General features: G+C 45.8%; 1 protein-coding gene across 5 annotated transcripts in view; it reads left to right on the top strand.

Moving 5' to 3' along the window:
- Positions 1-14,169, top strand: part of LOC127585543 (transcriptional enhancer factor TEF-1-like) — a 70,859-nt gene extending 56,690 nt beyond the window's left edge. For all 5 annotated transcript variants that reach the window (XM_052043098.1, XM_052043096.1, XM_052043097.1 and 2 more), the window contains 7 exons: positions 4,956-5,020; positions 6,400-6,464; positions 7,084-7,217; positions 9,920-10,093; positions 11,427-11,567; positions 12,479-12,631; positions 13,557-14,169. In XM_052043098.1, the coding sequence (XP_051899058.1) occupies positions 4,956-5,020; positions 6,400-6,464; positions 7,084-7,217; positions 9,920-10,093; positions 11,427-11,567; positions 12,479-12,631; positions 13,557-13,670 (846 nt within the window). In that variant the 3' untranslated portion in view covers positions 13,671-14,169. The remainder of the gene's footprint in view (positions 1-4,955; positions 5,021-6,399; positions 6,465-7,083; positions 7,218-9,919; positions 10,094-11,426; positions 11,568-12,478; positions 12,632-13,556) is intronic.
- Positions 14,170-18,845: the final 4,676 nt, after the last annotated feature.

Below are 18,845 nucleotides of genomic sequence, written 5' to 3'. Positions count from 1 at the left end.
CATAGACAGCACCCGAGGTCAGGATTGAACCCGGGTCTCTGGCGCTGTGAGGCAGCGGCGCTATCAGCTGTGCCACTCTGCCACCTGAAGCACTGCCGCCAAGGAATTAACCATTAACATCTAGACTGGCACCTCAGAGCAATGCTGAAGAGCAATATCCTCTACAGTGTCCTGGCGCCAATAAATAACCCACAAGCAACATCCGTAAAACAGATCATCTGGGCATTTAGCACATTGCTAGTTATGGGATCTTGCTGTGCAAAAATTGCCAGCTGTGTTTTCTACATTACAATAGTGACAGCACTTTGGAAATATTCCATTGGCAGTGAAGTGTGCCGGAATGTCCCACTATATTTGGGATACAAGTCTACATGTGTGCTAAACAGTAACAACAGCCAGGGACGCTCAGAGCTGACTTATCCCACAACCAACAGATCGGATCAAAGCTCTGCCGTCCCACCAGACACATTCATGGATGGCGGCGGACAATCAAACTGCTAGCCAGAGTGATAACTCCAATAGCGTCCCCAACCTCAAGGAAGGCAGCATCCTGAGTGTTAAAGGTAAGGCTGAAGCATTTGCAAGCATGTTCTGCCAGAAATGTTACTGGTATTCCATCTCAGCTTCCCCCTGAGATCCCCACCATCACAAAGGCACATCCTTACCCCATTCAATTCACTCCAAGTGGTATCGACAAGCAGGTGAAGGCTCTGTATGTAGCAAACGCTATGGGAATGAAGAATGTCCACTCTTAACACTGAAGACCTGTGCTCCAGAACTAGCCCTGCCTCTAGCCAACCTGTTCCAGTACAATTACAACACTGACTTCTACCTGACAATGCAGAGAATTGCCCAGGTACACAGGACAAATGCAATCTGCTAATTCCATCAGCAAGGTGCTGAAAGGTGACACTGAGAACTCACACCAGCCCTACACTAACCCCATTTTTTATTCCCGTCAACTCCTCTCAAATGCTACCACTCACCTACACACTACGGGCAGTTTACCATGGCCAATTAACCTATCAACTTGCATGACTTCAGAAGGTGGGAGGGAACTGGAGCACCCGGTGTAAATCCACACAGTCACAGGGAGAAAGTGCAAACTCCAAGACAGCACCCGAGGTCAGGTTTGAACCTGGGTCTCTGGCGCTGTGAGGCAGCTGCGCTGCTGTGTTACCTGAAGCACTGGTCCAAGGAATTAACCATTTACATCGAGACTGGCACTTCGGAGCAATGTTGAAGTGGCACTAAGTTCCTGATATCCTGAACACCGATGCCCTGTTTGGGTCTCACCAGGACCACTCGCATAAGAACATAAGAAATAGGAGCAGGAGTCGGCCATCTGGTCCGTTGAGCCTGTTCCGCCATTCAATAAGATCATGGCTGATCTGGTTGTGGACTCAAATCCACCTACCTGCCTTTTCCCCATAACCCTTAATTCCCCTACTACGCAAAAATCTATCTAACTGTGTCTTAAGTATATTTAATGAGGTAGCCTCTACTGCTTCCCTGGGCAGAGAATTCCACAGATTCACTACTCTCTGGGAAAAGCAGTTTCTCCTCATCCCCATCCTAAATCTATTCCCCCCAAATCTTGAGGCTTTGTCCCCTAGTTCTAGTCTCACCTGCCAGTGGAAACAACCTTCCTGCTTCTATCTTATCTATCCCTTTCATAATTTTATATGTTTCTATAAGATCTCCCTCTCATTCTTCTGAATTCCAGCCGGTATAGTCTCAGGCGACTTAATCTCTCCTCATAGGCTAACCCCCTCATCTCCGGAATAAACCTGGTGAACCTCCTCTGCACCGCCAAAGTCAGTATATCCTTCCTCAACTAAGGAGACCAGAACTGCACGCAGTACTCCAGGTGTGGCCTCACCAGTACCCTGTACAGTTGCAGCATAACCTCCCTGCTCTTAAATTCAATCCCTCTAGCAATGAAGGCCAACATTCCATTTGCCTTCTTGATAACCTGTTGCATCTGCAAACCAACCTTTTGTGATTCATGCACAAGCACTCCCAAGTCCCTCTGCACGACAGCATGCTGCAATCTTTCACCATTGAAATAATAATCTGATCTTCTATTTTCCCTTCCAAAGTGGATGACCTCGCATTTACCAACATTGTACTCCATCTGCCAGACCCTTGCCCACTCACTTGACCTATCTATATCTCTCTCCAGACTCTCCACATCCTCTGCACAATTTGCTTTTCCACTCAGTTTAGTGTCATCAGCAAACTTAGATACACTACACTCGGTCCCCTCTTCCAAATCATTAATGTATATCGTGAACAGTTGTGGGCCCATTACCGACCCCTGCGGCACCCCGCTCACCACTGATTACCAACCAGAGAAACACCCATTTATCCCAACTCTCTGCCTTTTATTGGTTAACCAATCCTCTATCCATGCTAATACCTTACATCCAACACCATGCATCCTTATCTAATGGATGTCTTTTATGCGGGACCTTATCTAAACCCTTCTGGAAATCCAAGTATGCAATATCCAACTGTTCCCCTCTATCCACTGCACTCATTACATCCTCAAAGAACTCCAGTATCAGGTCTCATCAGAGCCTTGGTCCAAACAGCTGAATTCCAGAGATGAGGTGAGAGTGACTTCCCTCAACGTCAAGGCAGTGTTTGACCAACCGTGGCATGAAGGAACCCTGGTGATCAAAGGGAAAACACTGCAATGGCTGGAAGCCAGACCTCACACAAAGGAAGATGGGTGTGGTTGTTAAAGGCCAATCATCTAATCTCCAGGACAACACTGTAGGAGTTTCTCAGAATGATGTCTTAGCCCAACCTCATCAACAACCTTCGTTCCGTCATAACTTGCAAAGTGGAAATGTTCACTGATGGTTGCACAATGTTCAGTTTCATTCACAACTCCTCAGCAGTGAAGCAACACTGAGCCAATCTCCTGGCATGAGCCGATATGTGGCAAGTTATGCCTTAAAGGTGCCAGGAATCAACCATCGCCAACAAGGGAGAGTCAAACCCTTGATGTCCAATGGAAGTAATATTGCAGCATTCCCCACCAACAACATCTACGGGGGTCATCATGGCACAGAAAACCTAAGTGACCCAGCCATATGAATACTGTAGCAACAAGAACAAGTCAGAGGCTGGGAATATTGCGGCAATTGACCGAACTCCTGACATCCCAAACCCTCTCCACCAGTTCTAAGGCACAAGTTAGGAGTGTGATGGACTACTCTTCACTCGCCCGATGAGCGCAGCACCAACAATATCAACAAGCTCGAGGACAAAGCAATGTATCTGACTGGCATTCCATCCTCTACCCAGACATTAGTTCCCACTTCCACTGGTGCCATCTACAAAATGCACTGCAATGTCTAGGCTACTCTGACAGCACTTCCTAAATCCACAAGCTCTACCTCCAAGAAAGTCAAAGGCAGTGGGGGGCATGGAAACGCCACCACCCGTAGATTCTCCAAGTTGCACAGAGTTTGGACTGAGACATATGTCACCATTCCTTCACCGCCACTGATCTAATTCCTGGAACTCTCTACCCAGCAACGCAATGGAAGCACCGGTTCACGAAAATGACTCAGCATCACCTTCACAAGCACAGTGCCGGGTGGGCAGTAAACACCCTCCTAGATAGTTATGCCCACATGCCAAACACATTACGAAGATTGTGAAGAATGCTACCGAAATGTAAGCCTGCCTCTATTTTTCCATCTCAGACTCTTCTTCCACTGAAAATTATTTCTGTCAATAACAACGTCACCAATCCCTCACGCACTATGGCCGTGCTTTACTTAAACATCTCCTTTAATGCCTTTAACAGTAAGTTAGAGGCAGTCTAACGCTCCTGTCGTTATTCTTTGACCCCAATCTCCACTCAGCTACGGAGCCAGCAAACAACTGCGACTGTTTTGCTGCAGTTTTTTTTATGATTTGGCCAAACCTGGCTACATGCAAACTGTGTGTTCCCTGCTTACTTCAGTTAAATGTTTAGTTTTTAAAATGGTTCCATTTACATGCCTTCAGACTACTATAGACTGTTCACTGCTGCAGTCCAGCAAAGAATTAAAATTGTTTGGATTCCGATCACTATTTTGTCACCTGATTTTATTTTGAGTTTCAATCTTTCATTCAGTACACAGATACTGAACGAGGCTGGGCGAGATTTGTTGACTCGATTTGTCTATCTTATGTTCATATTTATTTCATTCAGAACTTTGAAAGCCTAACACTCTTAAAACACTGCTATTTCCTAATTGGAATTGGTTTATTATTGTCACATGGACCGAGAAACAGTGAAGAGTTTTTGTTTGCGTGCCATCCAGACAGATCATTTGATGTTAATTAATTAATGCCATATACTTTCCATATCAAGAGTGGCAACTCATTAAGAGACCCAGAGTGACTATGCCTGTGGTTTGCTACATTTTAACTGCATTCTTAAACTATTACTAAAGTTGGTTGGTGATGTCAGTAGGACTTGGTTAATGAAGCACCATGTCCAGTTAAACTGATCACTGAGTTATTCTTCACCACCCATTGGTTGTACTGGCAGATTTTGTTTTTTTCAAATGATCAAAGTTGAGTGGGAGTTTAGGTTGAAAGTTTCTCCTGTGTTACGCTGAGAAATTTCATCACTTCTTAAAGAGGCAGTGAACAGATATTTGAGTGGGGTCGATTTTTATTCAATGAGTGTTGAGGAGCAAGAGGTCAGACCAGAGAAAGGGAGAGATGAATTTGGTAGGAAGGGATGGGAGATCGGGAAGGTGTAATGGTCTCTTACCTGTAATGTACCCAGAATGTTCAATTGTGAAGACATACTTGCCGGTGTCTCTATTATTCTCCTTTCAATCAGTTTCTGGGTCCTGGAATGGGGATACAACTGATATTGGGATAAAATGTTTGGTGACCATTTCCTCCTACTTATACAACCATCTGTTTTCTTTTTCCAGACTCACGAGTTCTTTCAGTTTTGGCCGGGTGCTGTAACTTCAGAGGAAGCAGGCTCCTCTCAAGAGTAGGTACAGTTCCAAGGGAGAGCAGTGTCTGCTGGGAGGTTGTATACGGCATCGCACACCATGCTACTTTATAAACTCCAGCTCTGTACACACACAATCTGTTTGTTCACCAAACTCTGACTAGGATACAGTGTGGAAATGGTCCCTTTTAGCCCACGGCGCTCTAGATGCCTTTGCTGGATGTGCTTTCTATTGTTATAGAGTCACAGAAAGATACAGCATGGAGACAGGCCCTTCGGCCCACCGAGCCCGTGCCGACCACCCATTCACACTCATCCTACATCAATCCCATTTTTTTATCCTCCCCCAGATTCTACCCCTCACCCACACACTTGGAGCAATTTACAGCGGCCAATTAACCTACCAACTTGCACATCTTTGGGATGTGGGAGGAAGCTAGAGCACCCGGAGGAAACCCACACGGTCACAGGGAGGACGTACAAACTCCACGCAGACAGCGCCCGAGGAAAGGGTCAAACCCGGGTCTCTGGCGCTTGTGAGGCAGCGGCTCTGCCCGCCGCACCACTGTGCTGTATTGCTGCAGCATTTCTCCTACTTGTTTGGATTCTGACTGACATACAGGTTTGAAGGTGTTGACATGTCTCCTGTCCTAAAACTACTGCCTCTTATAGACTCATACAGCATGGAAACAGGCCATTCAGCCCACCATGTCTGTGCTGACCAGTGGGCACCCATCCGTATTAATCTCATCCTCCAGCACTTGGCTCAGAGTCTTCAGTGCCTTGGTGATTCAAGTACTTCTCTAGCCGATTCTTACATTTCATGAGAGTCTCTGCCTCCACAGCACTTTTCAGAATCCAACCACCATTTGTGTGGAAAAAGATCCCCCTCTGATCCCTTCTCAACCTCCTACCTCTCACCTTAAGTCCCAATAGATGCTGGATACTGAAAATATAAACAGGGTATTGCACCATCTGCACATTTAATTAAATGGAACTCACAGATTGTCTATTGAAAAGGTCAATCTCACTGCGTAAAGGCTCTTTGTTTCCAATGTAAGTTATGTTATATGGGGAGTCACTGACCAGAAGACCTGTGCCTTGTATTGCTTGGAGTCATGTTTTATTTATAATGCTTCTGTGAAGCCCCCAGGGATTATGACTATGTAAAGGTGCTGTATAAGTCCAAGTTGTTGGTGTTCTTGATTATAGAGGGAGCATTACCTGCAGGTTTATGAGGTCCCAACTAAATTATGTTCAATATGTATCAACGATGATCTGCTGTGCATGAAATGAGCAGCTTATGTGATGGGAATGAATCATTGTCAAACCTCACAGTTTTAACAAGAGCCGGTGGTGAGATGGAGGACATTGTTGGGGTCACTTCTTTAATATAAATGAATATATTTTCCTTGCAGCATGAAACCTTTCATCCAACAGTCGTTTGCTCTTCAGCCAAATGTAAGCCACATTCCTCTCTCAGGTAAGAAAGATCCTCTGTATTTGGAGAGTTATGTTGGCACAGGAATTGTACAGTGATTCTATGTATAGTGCAATGCTTCTGATGTACGGTTATATATATCATGCTAACCATCAGTGCCAACACAATGGATGATCTTGTGTAGAATTAAATTGGCACTGGCTTTGTCTGGTGACTCTGTTGTGCAGTTAGGTTGGCACCGGCATTTTGTAGTGATGTTGGTTGACAAGGTTAGCTTGGCACTGGAATGGGGTGGTGTTCCTGTGTATAGTGTTCAACGCATTGGCACTGTGTGTGATCCTGTTGAGCAGAGTTACAGTAGGTTGGTGCTGGCATGGTGGTGATCTGGCATATGATGTTAAATTGGTACTGGTGTTGAGTGCGTACGTTTTCTAGATGTTTGGCTCATTGAATGAGGCTGCTGACGGCACCACTTTTCAACTGGTTGAGCACTGACTGAACTCTCATTGTGAGCAAAGGGATGAAATTCCTGTCCAGCAAAGACTGGGTGACTGCTGGAAGGTGTTGCACAGTTTTCCAAGGCACTGTTGAAACAGAGTGCCGAGGATAATCGTTACGGATATGAATGGACACACATTAAGCTGTGATTCCTCCTGTCCAGGTTATGAAGGGGCTTCCATTGGCCTTTCACCCACCAACTCCCATTCAGCCTGGCAAGGTCGCTGTATCGGGACTCCGAAGATCAGACTTGTCGAATTCTCGGCATTCACGGAACAGCAGAGGGATCCAGAAACTGTGAGTGACTTGTGGGTATCCCGCAAACAGACCAATCCAACACGGAGGCTTTTTGGGAATGTGGTTATGACCCAGTGATAATCACGTTTGCATTATTTGTCCTTCTCTTTATTAAGTCCACAAATGACCCTTCCTCTCTACTCTGGTGCTTTGCCATTGATGGTTCAGCTCCATTTTCTTACGTTGCATCAGTTGCTGCTCGCAGCAGCAGTTGAGTTGGGAGATGGGGAGGGGGGATCTGGTATTGAGACAGTTATCTCAGCAACACCTACCCTTGCTGGCTTCATATACATGACATCTTCCTATCTGGGCATGCATGTGATCCTCACCTCAGAGTGGGGGAGAGACAGATAGAGCAATGGCAATGTCTCTGGTAGGATGAGCTTGCAGTACTGTTCAACTCTAACTTCCTTATCTCACCTCCCACCCTTCACTTTGCCCTTCCCAGCCGAGCAACAAGACCCTCCCTGTATTAGAAGCTGTCAGTGTTGCTCTTGAAGTTGATATTTGAGGGACTTCAATTGCTCCCTTTCTCTCTAGTAACCCCTAACCCGTTCTAGAATCATTTATTTAAGAAGGGCTGTAAGGATAGACCTAGTAATTATAGACCCATTAGCCCAACATCCATGGTAGGTAAGATGTTGGAAAGCATTCTGAGGGATAAGATGTACTTACATTTGGAATGGCAGGGGTTGATTAGGGGTAGCCAGCATGGCTTTGTGCATGGGAGATCTTGTCTTATGAATTTGATTGAGTTTTTTGATCAAGTGACGAGGAAGGTTGACAAGGGGAGGATAGTAGACATAGTATACATGGATTTCAGTAAGGCTTTTGATAAGGTTCCGCAGGGTAGGCTGCTCTGGAAGGTTAGATCGCATGGCATCCAAGGAGAGCTGGCAAACTGGATACAAAATTGGCTGGATGGTACGAGACAGAGGGTGATGGTGGAAGGATGTTTCTGAGACCAGAGGTCTGTGCCTAGTGGTGTGCCCCAGGGGTCGGTGCTGGGCCCATTGTTATTTGTTGTCTATGTTAATGATTTGGATGAGAAGATACGAGGAATAGTAAGTTTTCAGGTGTACAGGTGCATAGTTCCCTTGAAGTGGAGTTAAAGGTAAATAGAGTAGTGAAGAAGGCTTTTGGCCTGCTGGCCATCAGTCAGGGCATTGAATATAGAAGTTGGGAGGTTATGTTTCAGTTGTACAAGACATTAGTGAGGCCAAATTTGGAGTATTGTGTTCAGTTTTGGTCGCCTTGTTATAGGAAGGATGTGACTAAACTGGAAAGAGTGCAAAAAAGGTTCACAAGGATGTTTCCAGGACTCAAGGGACTGAGTTATAGGGAGAGGTTAGGCAGGCTGAGCCTTTACTCCTTGGAACGTAGGAGACTGAGGGCTGATGTCCTAGAGGTATATAAAATCATGAGGGGCATAGACAGGGCGAGCGGTCTTTTTTCCAAGGTCGAAAATCGAGAACTAGAGGACAGAGTTTTATAATTAGAGGTGAAAAATTTAATAAGAACCTGAGGGACAACTTTTTTACACAGCAGATGGTAGATATATGGAACCAGCTGCCAGAGGAAGTGGTTGAGGCAGGTACAGTAGATACGTTTAAGAAGTATGTGGGCAGGTATATGGAAGACAAGAGTCTAGAGGGATATGGGCCAAGTGCTGGGAAATGGGATTATACATCTTGGTCAGCGTGGATACATATAAACTGAAGGGCCTTTTACCTTGCTGTATTTGGAGGAACAGAGGGAGCTTGGGGTCCATGTCCATAGAAGGTTGCTGCACAGTTCGATAGGGTTGTTAGGAAGGCGTATGGAGTGTTGGCCTTCATTAGTCGGGGTATTGAGTTCAAGAGCTACCAGGTGATGTTGCAACTCTATAGAACTCTGGTTAGACCACACTTGAAGTATTTTGTTCAGTTCTGGTCGCCTCATTATAGGAGGGATGTGGAAGCTTTAGAGAGGGTGTAAAGGAGATTTACCAGGATGCTGCCTGGATTGGAGAGCATGTCTTATGAGAGTTTGAGTGAGCTCGGGCTTTTCTCTTCTGAGAGAAGGAGGATGAGAGGTGATTTGATAGAGGTGCACAAGATGATAAGAGGCATAGATCGAGTGGATGGTCAGAGACTTTTTCCCAGGGCAACAATGGCTAACACGAGGGGACATAATCTTAAGGTGATTGGAGGAAGGTATAAGGGGGATATCAGGGGTAAGTTTTTTACACAGAGAGTGGTGGGTGTGTGGAACGCACTGCCTGCAGAGGTTGTGGGGGCAGATACATTGGGGACATTTAAGAGACTCTTAGATAGACACATGAATGATAGAGAAGTGGGGGGCTATATGGGAGGGAAGGGTTAGATAGATCTCAGAGCAAGATAAAATGTCGGCACAACATTGTGGGCCAAAGGGCCAGTACTGTGCTGTAATGTTCTATGTTCTATGTTCTATATGACTCTATTGGCAGACCAATGCAACCTCAATCCTGATGCAGGTTCTCAACCCGAAACGTCGACTATCCCTCTGCCTCCACAGATGCTGCCTGACCCACTGAGTCCCTCCAGCAGCTCGTATTTTGCTCCAGATTCCAGCATCTGCAGTCTCTTCTGTCCCAATTGCTTTTCTCGATCTGTTTTGCGGCCCAGTTTGTAACTTCCGTGGTGTTCAAACACTGATGTTGCTCTGATCTTCTTTGGCAGTACAATAAACACCTCTTTGTCCACATTGGCCAGTCGAGTCCATCTTACAGTGAGGCTCTACTTGAATCAGTCGACATTCGCCAAATCTACGATAAATTTCCAGAGAAGAAGGGGGGCTTGAAGGAGCTGTTTGAGAAAGGAACTCCAAACACGTTCTTCCTCGTCAAATTCTGGGTCAGTATGAACGATCCTGAAGATCTTGTGTTTCCTGCTTGTAACGTTGTGGTTCTCTCTCAGAGAATCAGTGTGTTTTGTTTAAAAAGGCAGTACATCAGAAGAGTTCTGTTTTACAGAGATGATTGAATTTGAATTTCCCTCATTCTCTCATTCGGTAAGCTTGGAAAATTGTCATGGAAACCCTTGATGAGTGATTAGAAAGTGCTCCGGATAAGATAGATGTGAAATATCTGAATAATTTTCATGATTAAATAAATCAGAGAAAGAGGAGTATGTTTAGTTTTCCTTTTAAACAGGGCAGATAGTTAAACAGGGCAATGTCGGAAATCTGAAATAAAAACATAAACTGCCGGAAAAACTGTAAATTACCCCTAAGTGGGGGGTAGAATCTGGGGGCTGTTGATGGGAATGTGGGGAGAATAAATGGGTTAGGGTAGGATTAATGGGTGGTTGATGGGCAGCATGGATTCAGTGGGCCGAAGGGCCTGTTTCTATGCTGTGTTTCTCTCTATGGTCCTCTGGCTCAGCTGGTCAGGCAGCGTCTATGGAACGAAAAGCAAGGATAATGTTTCAGATCCTTTGTCAGAACAGGTAAAGAGAGAAGGCAAGTTAGTCTTAAATCGGAGGGAAAAAAAACGAGCTGCTGGAGGAACTCAGCGGGTCAGGCAGCGTCTGTGGAGGCAGAGGGATGGTCGACGTTTCGGGTTGTGACCCTGCATCAGGACTGAGAGTGTGTGGAGGGGAGGTTAGCCAGGATAAAGAGGTGAGGGGGAGGGGCGAGGCAGGAGCTGGCAGGCGATAGGTGGATCCAGGTAAGGAGGGGTTGATTGGCAGGTGGAGTCAGGTGATGGAGATAGCGACAGAGGCTGGGAGGTGACGGGTGGAGGCAACAAAGGGCTGTGGATGAAGGTAAAGGGTGGAACCAGATAAAGGGGGAGATGGTGGCCTGATGGGAACAGGAGAGGGAAGGGACAGGGGGCCCAGCAGACAGTGGGTGATGAGTAGATGGAACCAGGTGAGGGGGAAAGAAACTGGGTAACAGGGAGCTGGGGGTGGGATGGGGAGTGGTGTTGGAAAGGGTGTGTGTGTGTGAGCTGATCAGGAGATCGGAAGGAGTGCGGGTTATCTGAAACAGGAGAACTCAATGCTCACGCTGTTGGGTTGTAGACCAGGCAGGCGGAATATGAGGTGCTATTCAGTGTTGAACTGTAAAGATGCTGGGGGAGTGAGGGATCAGACAAACCTCCCGGATAGGAAGAGGTCAGGACTGCTGTGACATGAGTCTTGGTCAAACCTCATCAACTCTAAAGTTTATTCTTTCCTCTTGCAGGCTGACCTTAGTATTAATATCCAGGATGAAGCAGGCGTGTTCTACGGGGTTAGCAGTCAGTACGAAAGCATTGAAAACATGACCATCACTTGCTCCTCCAAAGTCTGCTCCTTCGGGAAACAAGTTGTAGAAAAGGTTGAAGTAAGTTCCCATTTCCTTACATAGAACATAGAATTACAGCACAGTACAGGCCCTTCAGCCCACAATGTTGTGCCGACATTTTATCCTGCTCTAAGATCTATCTAACCCTTCCCTCCCACATAGCCCCCTATTTTTCTATCATTCATGTGTCTATCTAAGAGTCTCTTGAATGTCCCTAATGTATCTGCCCCCACAACCTCTGCAGGCAGTGCGTTCCACGCACCCACCACTCTCTGTGTAAAAAACTTACCCCTGACATCCCCCTTATACCTTCCCCCAGTCACCTTAAAATTATGTCCCCTCGTGTTCGCCATTGTTGCCCTGGGAAAAAGTCTCTGACCATCCACTCGATCTATGCCTCTTATCATCTTGTACACCTCTATCAAGTCACCTCTCACCCTCCTTCTCTCAGAAGAGAAAAGACCTAGCTTGCTCAACCTATCCTCATAAGACATGCTCTCCAATCCAGGCAGCATCCTGGTAAATCTCCTCTGCACCCTCTCTAAAGCTTCCACATCCTTCCTATAATGAGGCAACCAGAACTGAACATGTTGGATCTACTCCAACACCATGTACAGTAAAACTCCAGTAAACCAGTATCCTATCTATATAACATCCTGACGGATACATGGGAGACTGTAGGTGCCGGAACCTGGAGCAACAAGCAATCTGCTGGGGGAGCTCAGTGGGTTGAGTAGCATCTGTTGGGAGGGGTGGGGTGGGGAAGGGGGGTAGAGAATTGTTGATGTTTCGGTTTGAAACTCTGCATCAGGACTCGCACAGGGTTTCAACCCGAAATGTTGACAATTCCTTCCCCCCGCGCAGACGCTGCTTGTTACTACCTCTTCCGTGTTAATGCCCCTCAGTGCTCTGGGTTCTTGTTGAAGAACGCCTTTGTTTTCCCCTGGCAGACAGAATATGCCCGGTTTGAAAACGGCCGCTTTCTGTATCGAATCCATCGTTCTCCGATGTGCGAGTATCTCGTCAACTTTATCCACAAGCTCAAGCAACTGCCTGAGAAGTACATGATGAACAGTGTCTTGGAGAACTTCACCATTCTGCAGGTACACTTGTTAACAATTTAAAGAAACTGAATTTAAAATGGAAAGGTTCCATTGTCAGCAGCATGCCTCTACACACAAGAATTGTTGCTGTAATTTTAAAGTCAGTTGTGCAGATTTTTAAAATGATTTTATTAAATATACATTTGTTGTTAAAAATTAATTGATTATTAGAAATAGTTGGCTAGAAATTGAATTGTGTGCTGCATTCTGATGAACAATAATACTTTATTGAATGCTAGAGATTTAGTATGATCTAAGATTTTACGGTCTGAGTCCTCCGTGCATCGGACATGGTGTGGGTCACTCATGCAGGAAAGCAGTCTATGCCGAATACCATAAGCTGTCCCAGGCTAAGGTGGTTGTTCCTCACCTCCATCACCTTTGCACCTCTCTCTCCCCGTGGTCCTAACCCCAACCCCGAAGCCTGACTGATCTTCTTTGAAAATTCCACCTGGGGCCTTGTGCTATTAAGTTTCCTGGATCTGGGCCCACATTACATTTGTTATCTTCTGTGCAGTGACCATTTAACACACCCCAGCAGCGTCCACCAAATTCTACACCAATAGCACTTGGTTCTTCCATTCCCCTTTCTTGCTCCAGAGAGTACAATCTTTCAATACTCTGCTCATTTTACTGCATTTAATAATTGGTAACCACAATTTAAACCACACACAGTATTCTCACTAATACATATTCACTGTCACCTCATAATTTATCTATCAATATATTGACTGTGGAATCATACTCATGGTTTCCTCTGCCTGTTTCTGGTTGCATGGATTTGTGTGAACACCCCATCCTAAATTTCCTCAATGTCACTTGCGCACTGCCTGTATCTCATTCCACAGCTCGGTATCCTCTGACTGCGCCTCACTGTCTCCTGTTCATTTGAATAACTATCCTGGTTTTTTCTGATCTTTTCCAGGTAGTAACCAACAGAGACACACAGGAACTGCTCTTGTGTGTTGCATACGTCTTTGAGGTCTCAACTAGTGAACACGGAGCCCAACATCATATCTACAGACTTGTGAAAGACTAGACAAAAGCTTTGCTCTAACATACTCACATCAACATCCAGGAGGTCGGGTTAGATCAACTTATGGTGCTGCCTTTGCATTCTGATGTATCTCCAACCAGACACTCAGACAGGTCTCCTTGATGGGGCCAGATTTCTATACAACACAAAAAGGTCTCGTGGCTGAATTTGCAAGGACAACAATTGTTCTTGAAGACTTTCCAATGTCTTTGTGAAAGCGACAACATGTTAGACCACCAAATTACAACCATAACTTAATGGGTTACCATAGAAGCCCAGCAGTTGTGTGCTTGTATTAAGGTCGATTTGATCATTGGGCATTTGTTGTTGATAAATGTTTTCTTTACCTTCATTGCTGATTGATGGAAATGATGTCAGGTACTTGAACATAGAACCAGAGAAAGGAAAGCACCTGAGCCCATCAGAATGGAGGATGAAGTAGATATTCGCCCCTCTGTAAAGGATAAAACGTGTGTTTGACTCTTCCACACTCAGAAGGTAAATAAACGGTCTGACTGTGACCCCACCAAACATCAGCCTCATCTGTCTTCAGCCAGTTATACCCTCACATCCCCACGCTGTATGGTAGACCTACGCTTCAGTAGATGTTTTTACACCTCTGGTACACGGATTATTATTGTGACATTTGCAGAAGGCCCTTCAACCCTTCTGTAACTATGTCTTGTTTTTTTTCTGCAGCTGCGTGTATGTGTGTGTCTGTGTCTGTGTGTGTGTGTCTGTGTCAGTGTGTGTATGTATGTTGTCTATATTTGTGTGTGTACATGTCTGTGTATGTGTGTTTATGTGTGTCTGTGTGTCTTTGTGTCTGCATTTGTCTGTGTGTGTGTGTGTGTGCGTGCATGTGTGTGCCTACGTGTCTGTATGTATGTGTTTGTATTTATATGTGTGTGTGTCTGCATGAGTGTGTCTATGTGTCTGTGTATGTATGTACGTGTTTGTCTTTGTGTGTGTGTCTGTGCATATGTATGTATGCGTTTGTGCGTGTCTGTGTGTCTGCGTGTGTGTCTATGTGTCTGTGTATGTATGTGTTTATCTATGTGTGTGTGTGTGCGCGCGTGTGTGTGCATGTGCATGTGCGTGTATATGTGTGTGCGTGTGTGCGTGTGTGAGCGCGCACACTGCTCATTTCTATATTTCTTCTCACTGGTGTTGTACCTTTCCCTGCTGTTTGATGGAGGTTCTGGGCACTGCACTGATGGTTTGTGTTGTGAAAGCTGGTCTGATCCCCGAGGATGCTGGCATATTTTGTCCACTCACCTACAAACCTTTCCCTTAGATGCACAGGGTAGGAGTCAGGAGATGAACATCTTGGGATTCTAGGTTCAATCATGTTCGGGTACCTCAAAGGGCCATCCAATAGATGAAAGAAATTGTAGCCATTCATCTGGGCTAAAAGGGGCCAGGAAATGTCTTTGGTAAGTAGGATTAAGGAGAATATCAAGGAATTTTATATGTACATTAGGAGCAAGAAGGTTACCAGGAAAAGTGTAGGTCCACTCAAGAACAGAAAACCATATCTCCACCACTACCTCCTGTCTTCTAAGACCAAGCGAATTCTGGATCCAATTTACCAACTTACCATGGATCCCATTTGGCAACAGCCTAGCATGAGGGACTTGTCAAATGCTTTACCAAAGTCCACGTGGACCATATCCTCCACCCTGCCCTCATCAGTCATCCTCGTCACTTCCTCAAAAAACTCAATCAAGTTTGAGGGATAGGACCTCCCCCACACAAAGCCATGCTGACTATCCCTAATAAGTCCATGCTTTTTCAAATGTGAGTAAATCCTGTCCCTAAGAATCCTAAGTTTCCATGACCTTCCTGCATATCTGCTCCTCCAGCTTCCACTGGCCTATAGTACAACCCCATTCATGGTGACTGCACATTTCTAATTCCCGAGTGCTACCCATGTTGCCTCATTGAATGAGCCTTCCAGGATGTCCTCTCTTAGTGTAATCATGACATTCTCCCTAATCAGGAATACAACTCCCCCACCACTTTTACATCCCTCTCTGTCACACCTGAAACATCTGTACCCTGGAACGTTGAACTGCCAGTCTGGTCCTTCTCTCAACCAAGTTTCTGTAATGGTTGCAACATGTACTAGGTAAACATGGCCTACGTACAACATGTCCTATGTACAACATGTACTATGTACTATGTACAACATGTACGAGGTACAACATTATGTACAACATGTACTATGTACTATGTACAACATGTACGAGGTACAACATTATGTACAACATGTACTATGTACTAGGTACAAAATGTGCTATGTACAACACGTACTATGTGTGCAACATGTACTAGGTACAACATGTCCTATGTACAACATGTACTATGTGTACAACATGTCCTATGTACAACATTATGTACTATGTACAACATGTACTAGGTACAACATGTACTATGTGCTATGTACAACATGTACTATGTGTGCAACATGTACTAGGTACAACATGTACTATGTACAACATGTACTGTGCACAACATGTACTAGGGGCAACATGTACTATGTGTACAACATGTACTAGGTACAACATGTTCCAATTACTAATCCAGGCTCTAAACCCATCTGCCTTACACCTAAAACTCCTTGCATTGAAATAAATACGCTTCAGAGTGTTGGTCCCATCATGTTCATTAATCTGCCCCTGACGCCTGTTCTTCCTATTAGACCTACTTAACGATCTTCTCCTCAATCCCTCCACTTGCTGACCTACTGCTCTGGGTCCCACACCCCTGCGTGGATCTCAGCGTGCAATGTTTCAATTAGCATCTGTGTCACGTGCCTCTCTCCACACACAAGGTGCAATGCTGATAGAAGGTCCTCAGGATTCCTGCTCAGGGACACTGACGTCCCAGTGCCAGGAAGGAGCAGGCACTGGGTGATCGATCTTTAGCTGAGCCGACTCACGCACAGTTGGCCTGCTTCACTATTCCATCTTCGTTTTAGATTGATGAGATTGGATATTCACTTTGCAAAACTGGCCCATTAACCTCTTCCACCAGAGTGGAACCTCTGTTCAATCACAGCAGATTTACAGAACCAGAAGAGAAGATTTACCGAACCAGGAGTGGCTTTTGTGGCATCGACCAATGGAACCCAGATTCTACCATGTCTGAAGAGGTTCATTTTACTTTAGTAGGTTGTACAGTGGTGCAGCTAATAGAGCTGAATTTGTTAAATGGCGATGCAACAGGTAAAACTGCTGCCTCACCGCTCCAGAGACCCGGGTTCAATCCTGAGCTCGGGTGCTGTCTGTGTGGAGTTTGCACGTTCTCCCTGTGACTGTGTGGGCTTCCTCCAGGTGCTCCAATTTCCTCCGAAATCCCAAAGACGTGCAGGTTGGTCGGTTAACTGGCCACCGTGAATGGTCCCTAGTGCGTGAGTGGGCAGTGGAATGTGGGGGGAGGTAGTGAGAACGTGGGGAGAATTTGTGGGATTGGTGTAAATGAATGTTGATGGTCGATGCAGACTTAGTGGGCCAAAGGGCCTGTTTAACTGTATGACCCCACTAAATAATTTCCTATAATGACAAAAACTAACACTGAAGACTCTCCAGTAAACTGGTCAATCCTCTGTTCAGTCCACTGTAGCAGCTGGAATTGTTCTTTCTGTCATCATTCTGTCATCTCTGCTCAGTGACAGCAGGAAGAGAAGGTTTAGGGAACCAGGAGTGGCTCTCGTGGCATCGGCCAATGGAACCCAGAACACACCATGTCTGAAAAGGTTCATTTAAATTTGGTAGGCAGCACACAGTGGTGCAGCCACTAGATCCACTGCCTCACGGCTCTAGAGACACAGGTTCAATCCTGACCTCCAGTGCTGTCTGTGTGGAGTTTGCAGGTTCTCTATGTTTCCCCCGGGTGCTCCAGTTTCCTCCCACATCCCAAAGACGTGCAGGTTGGTAGGTTAATTGGCCGCTGTAAATTGCCCCCAGTGTGTAGGTGAGGGGTAGAATGTTGGGGGGAGGTGACGGGAATGTGGGGAGAATAAAATGGGTTAGGTAGGACTGGTGTAAGATTGGATGCATGCTGGTCAGCACAGACTCAATGGGCCAAATGGGCTGTTCTGGTGCTGTGTCCCTCCACAACTCTATGAAGTTGCTGGTTTCCAGCGATACCCTCAGTTTGCATCATTCCCACCACAGAAGTGTTTAGTTCAGACTAGTTCTTGAAGGAAAGGAGAAAGGCTCCACATCCCAATCCATGCTGATTAGCAATGGGTTAACCCTGTGATAATCACCCGGGAAGGTGAGTAAATGTTCAATATCTGAGCAACCAACCTCGTGGAGATGATGTTACTTTGCAAACTGCAGCACTGGAGGAGTTGGTGATTGGATATTCACCCCCCTCCACATCCAGATGCCCAGGATCCTGCAAGAATGTCCCGGACACCAGGGTTTTGCTGAAACAATCAATGGCAGTAATTCCGCCAGGAATTCAACGGGGATCGCTCCTGTTCCCATGAACAGTCAGTGAGAAACAGTGGGTGAAGAGCAAGAATCACAAGTCAAAGGCTGGAATCACTGGACAACTGATAAGAACAGGGAGTGGGGCAGGAACAGGGATAGAGATCAGGAACAGGGAACGGGGCAGGAACAGGGATGGAGGAGAGGGGAGAGATTTAATAAGAACCTGAGGCGTGACTCTGAGAGCTGCCAGAGGAAGTGGTTGAGGCAGGTACATAAAAAACATTTAAAAGACATTTGGACAGATACATGGATAGGAAAGGTTTACAGGAATATGGGCCAAACACAGGGAAATGGCTTATGTAGACAACTTGGTCAGCATGAACGAGTTGGGCCAAAGGGCCTGCTTCCGTGCTGTATAACTCTATGACTGGAATAGGGATGGGGAGAAGAACAGGGATGAAGAGCTAGAGTAGAAACCACCTCCAGGGATTTTGACCACTTCCATGGTCACTGGGCCAAACCAGCACCAGAACTGCCGGATTGGTTGAGCCGAACACCGCCGAGGGTGGGGCTTGAGAGCCTTTTGAACTGATTGGCCCAGCCCTGCAGAGTACAGACAGAAAATTCTGGAAACACTCAGCAGGTCAGGCAGCATCTGTGTCCCTAAACGTTAACTGCTCCTCCTTCCAAAGTTGCTGCTTCCAAAATATTTCCAGCATTTTCTGTTTGTGTT

Source organism: Pristis pectinata, chromosome 33 (genome assembly GCF_009764475.1).
Source record: "Pristis pectinata isolate sPriPec2 chromosome 33, sPriPec2.1.pri, whole genome shotgun sequence".
NCBI classification, from domain to species: Eukaryota; Metazoa; Chordata; class Chondrichthyes; order Rhinopristiformes; family Pristidae; genus Pristis; species Pristis pectinata.
This window is presented reverse-complemented; position numbering and strand designations above follow the sequence as displayed.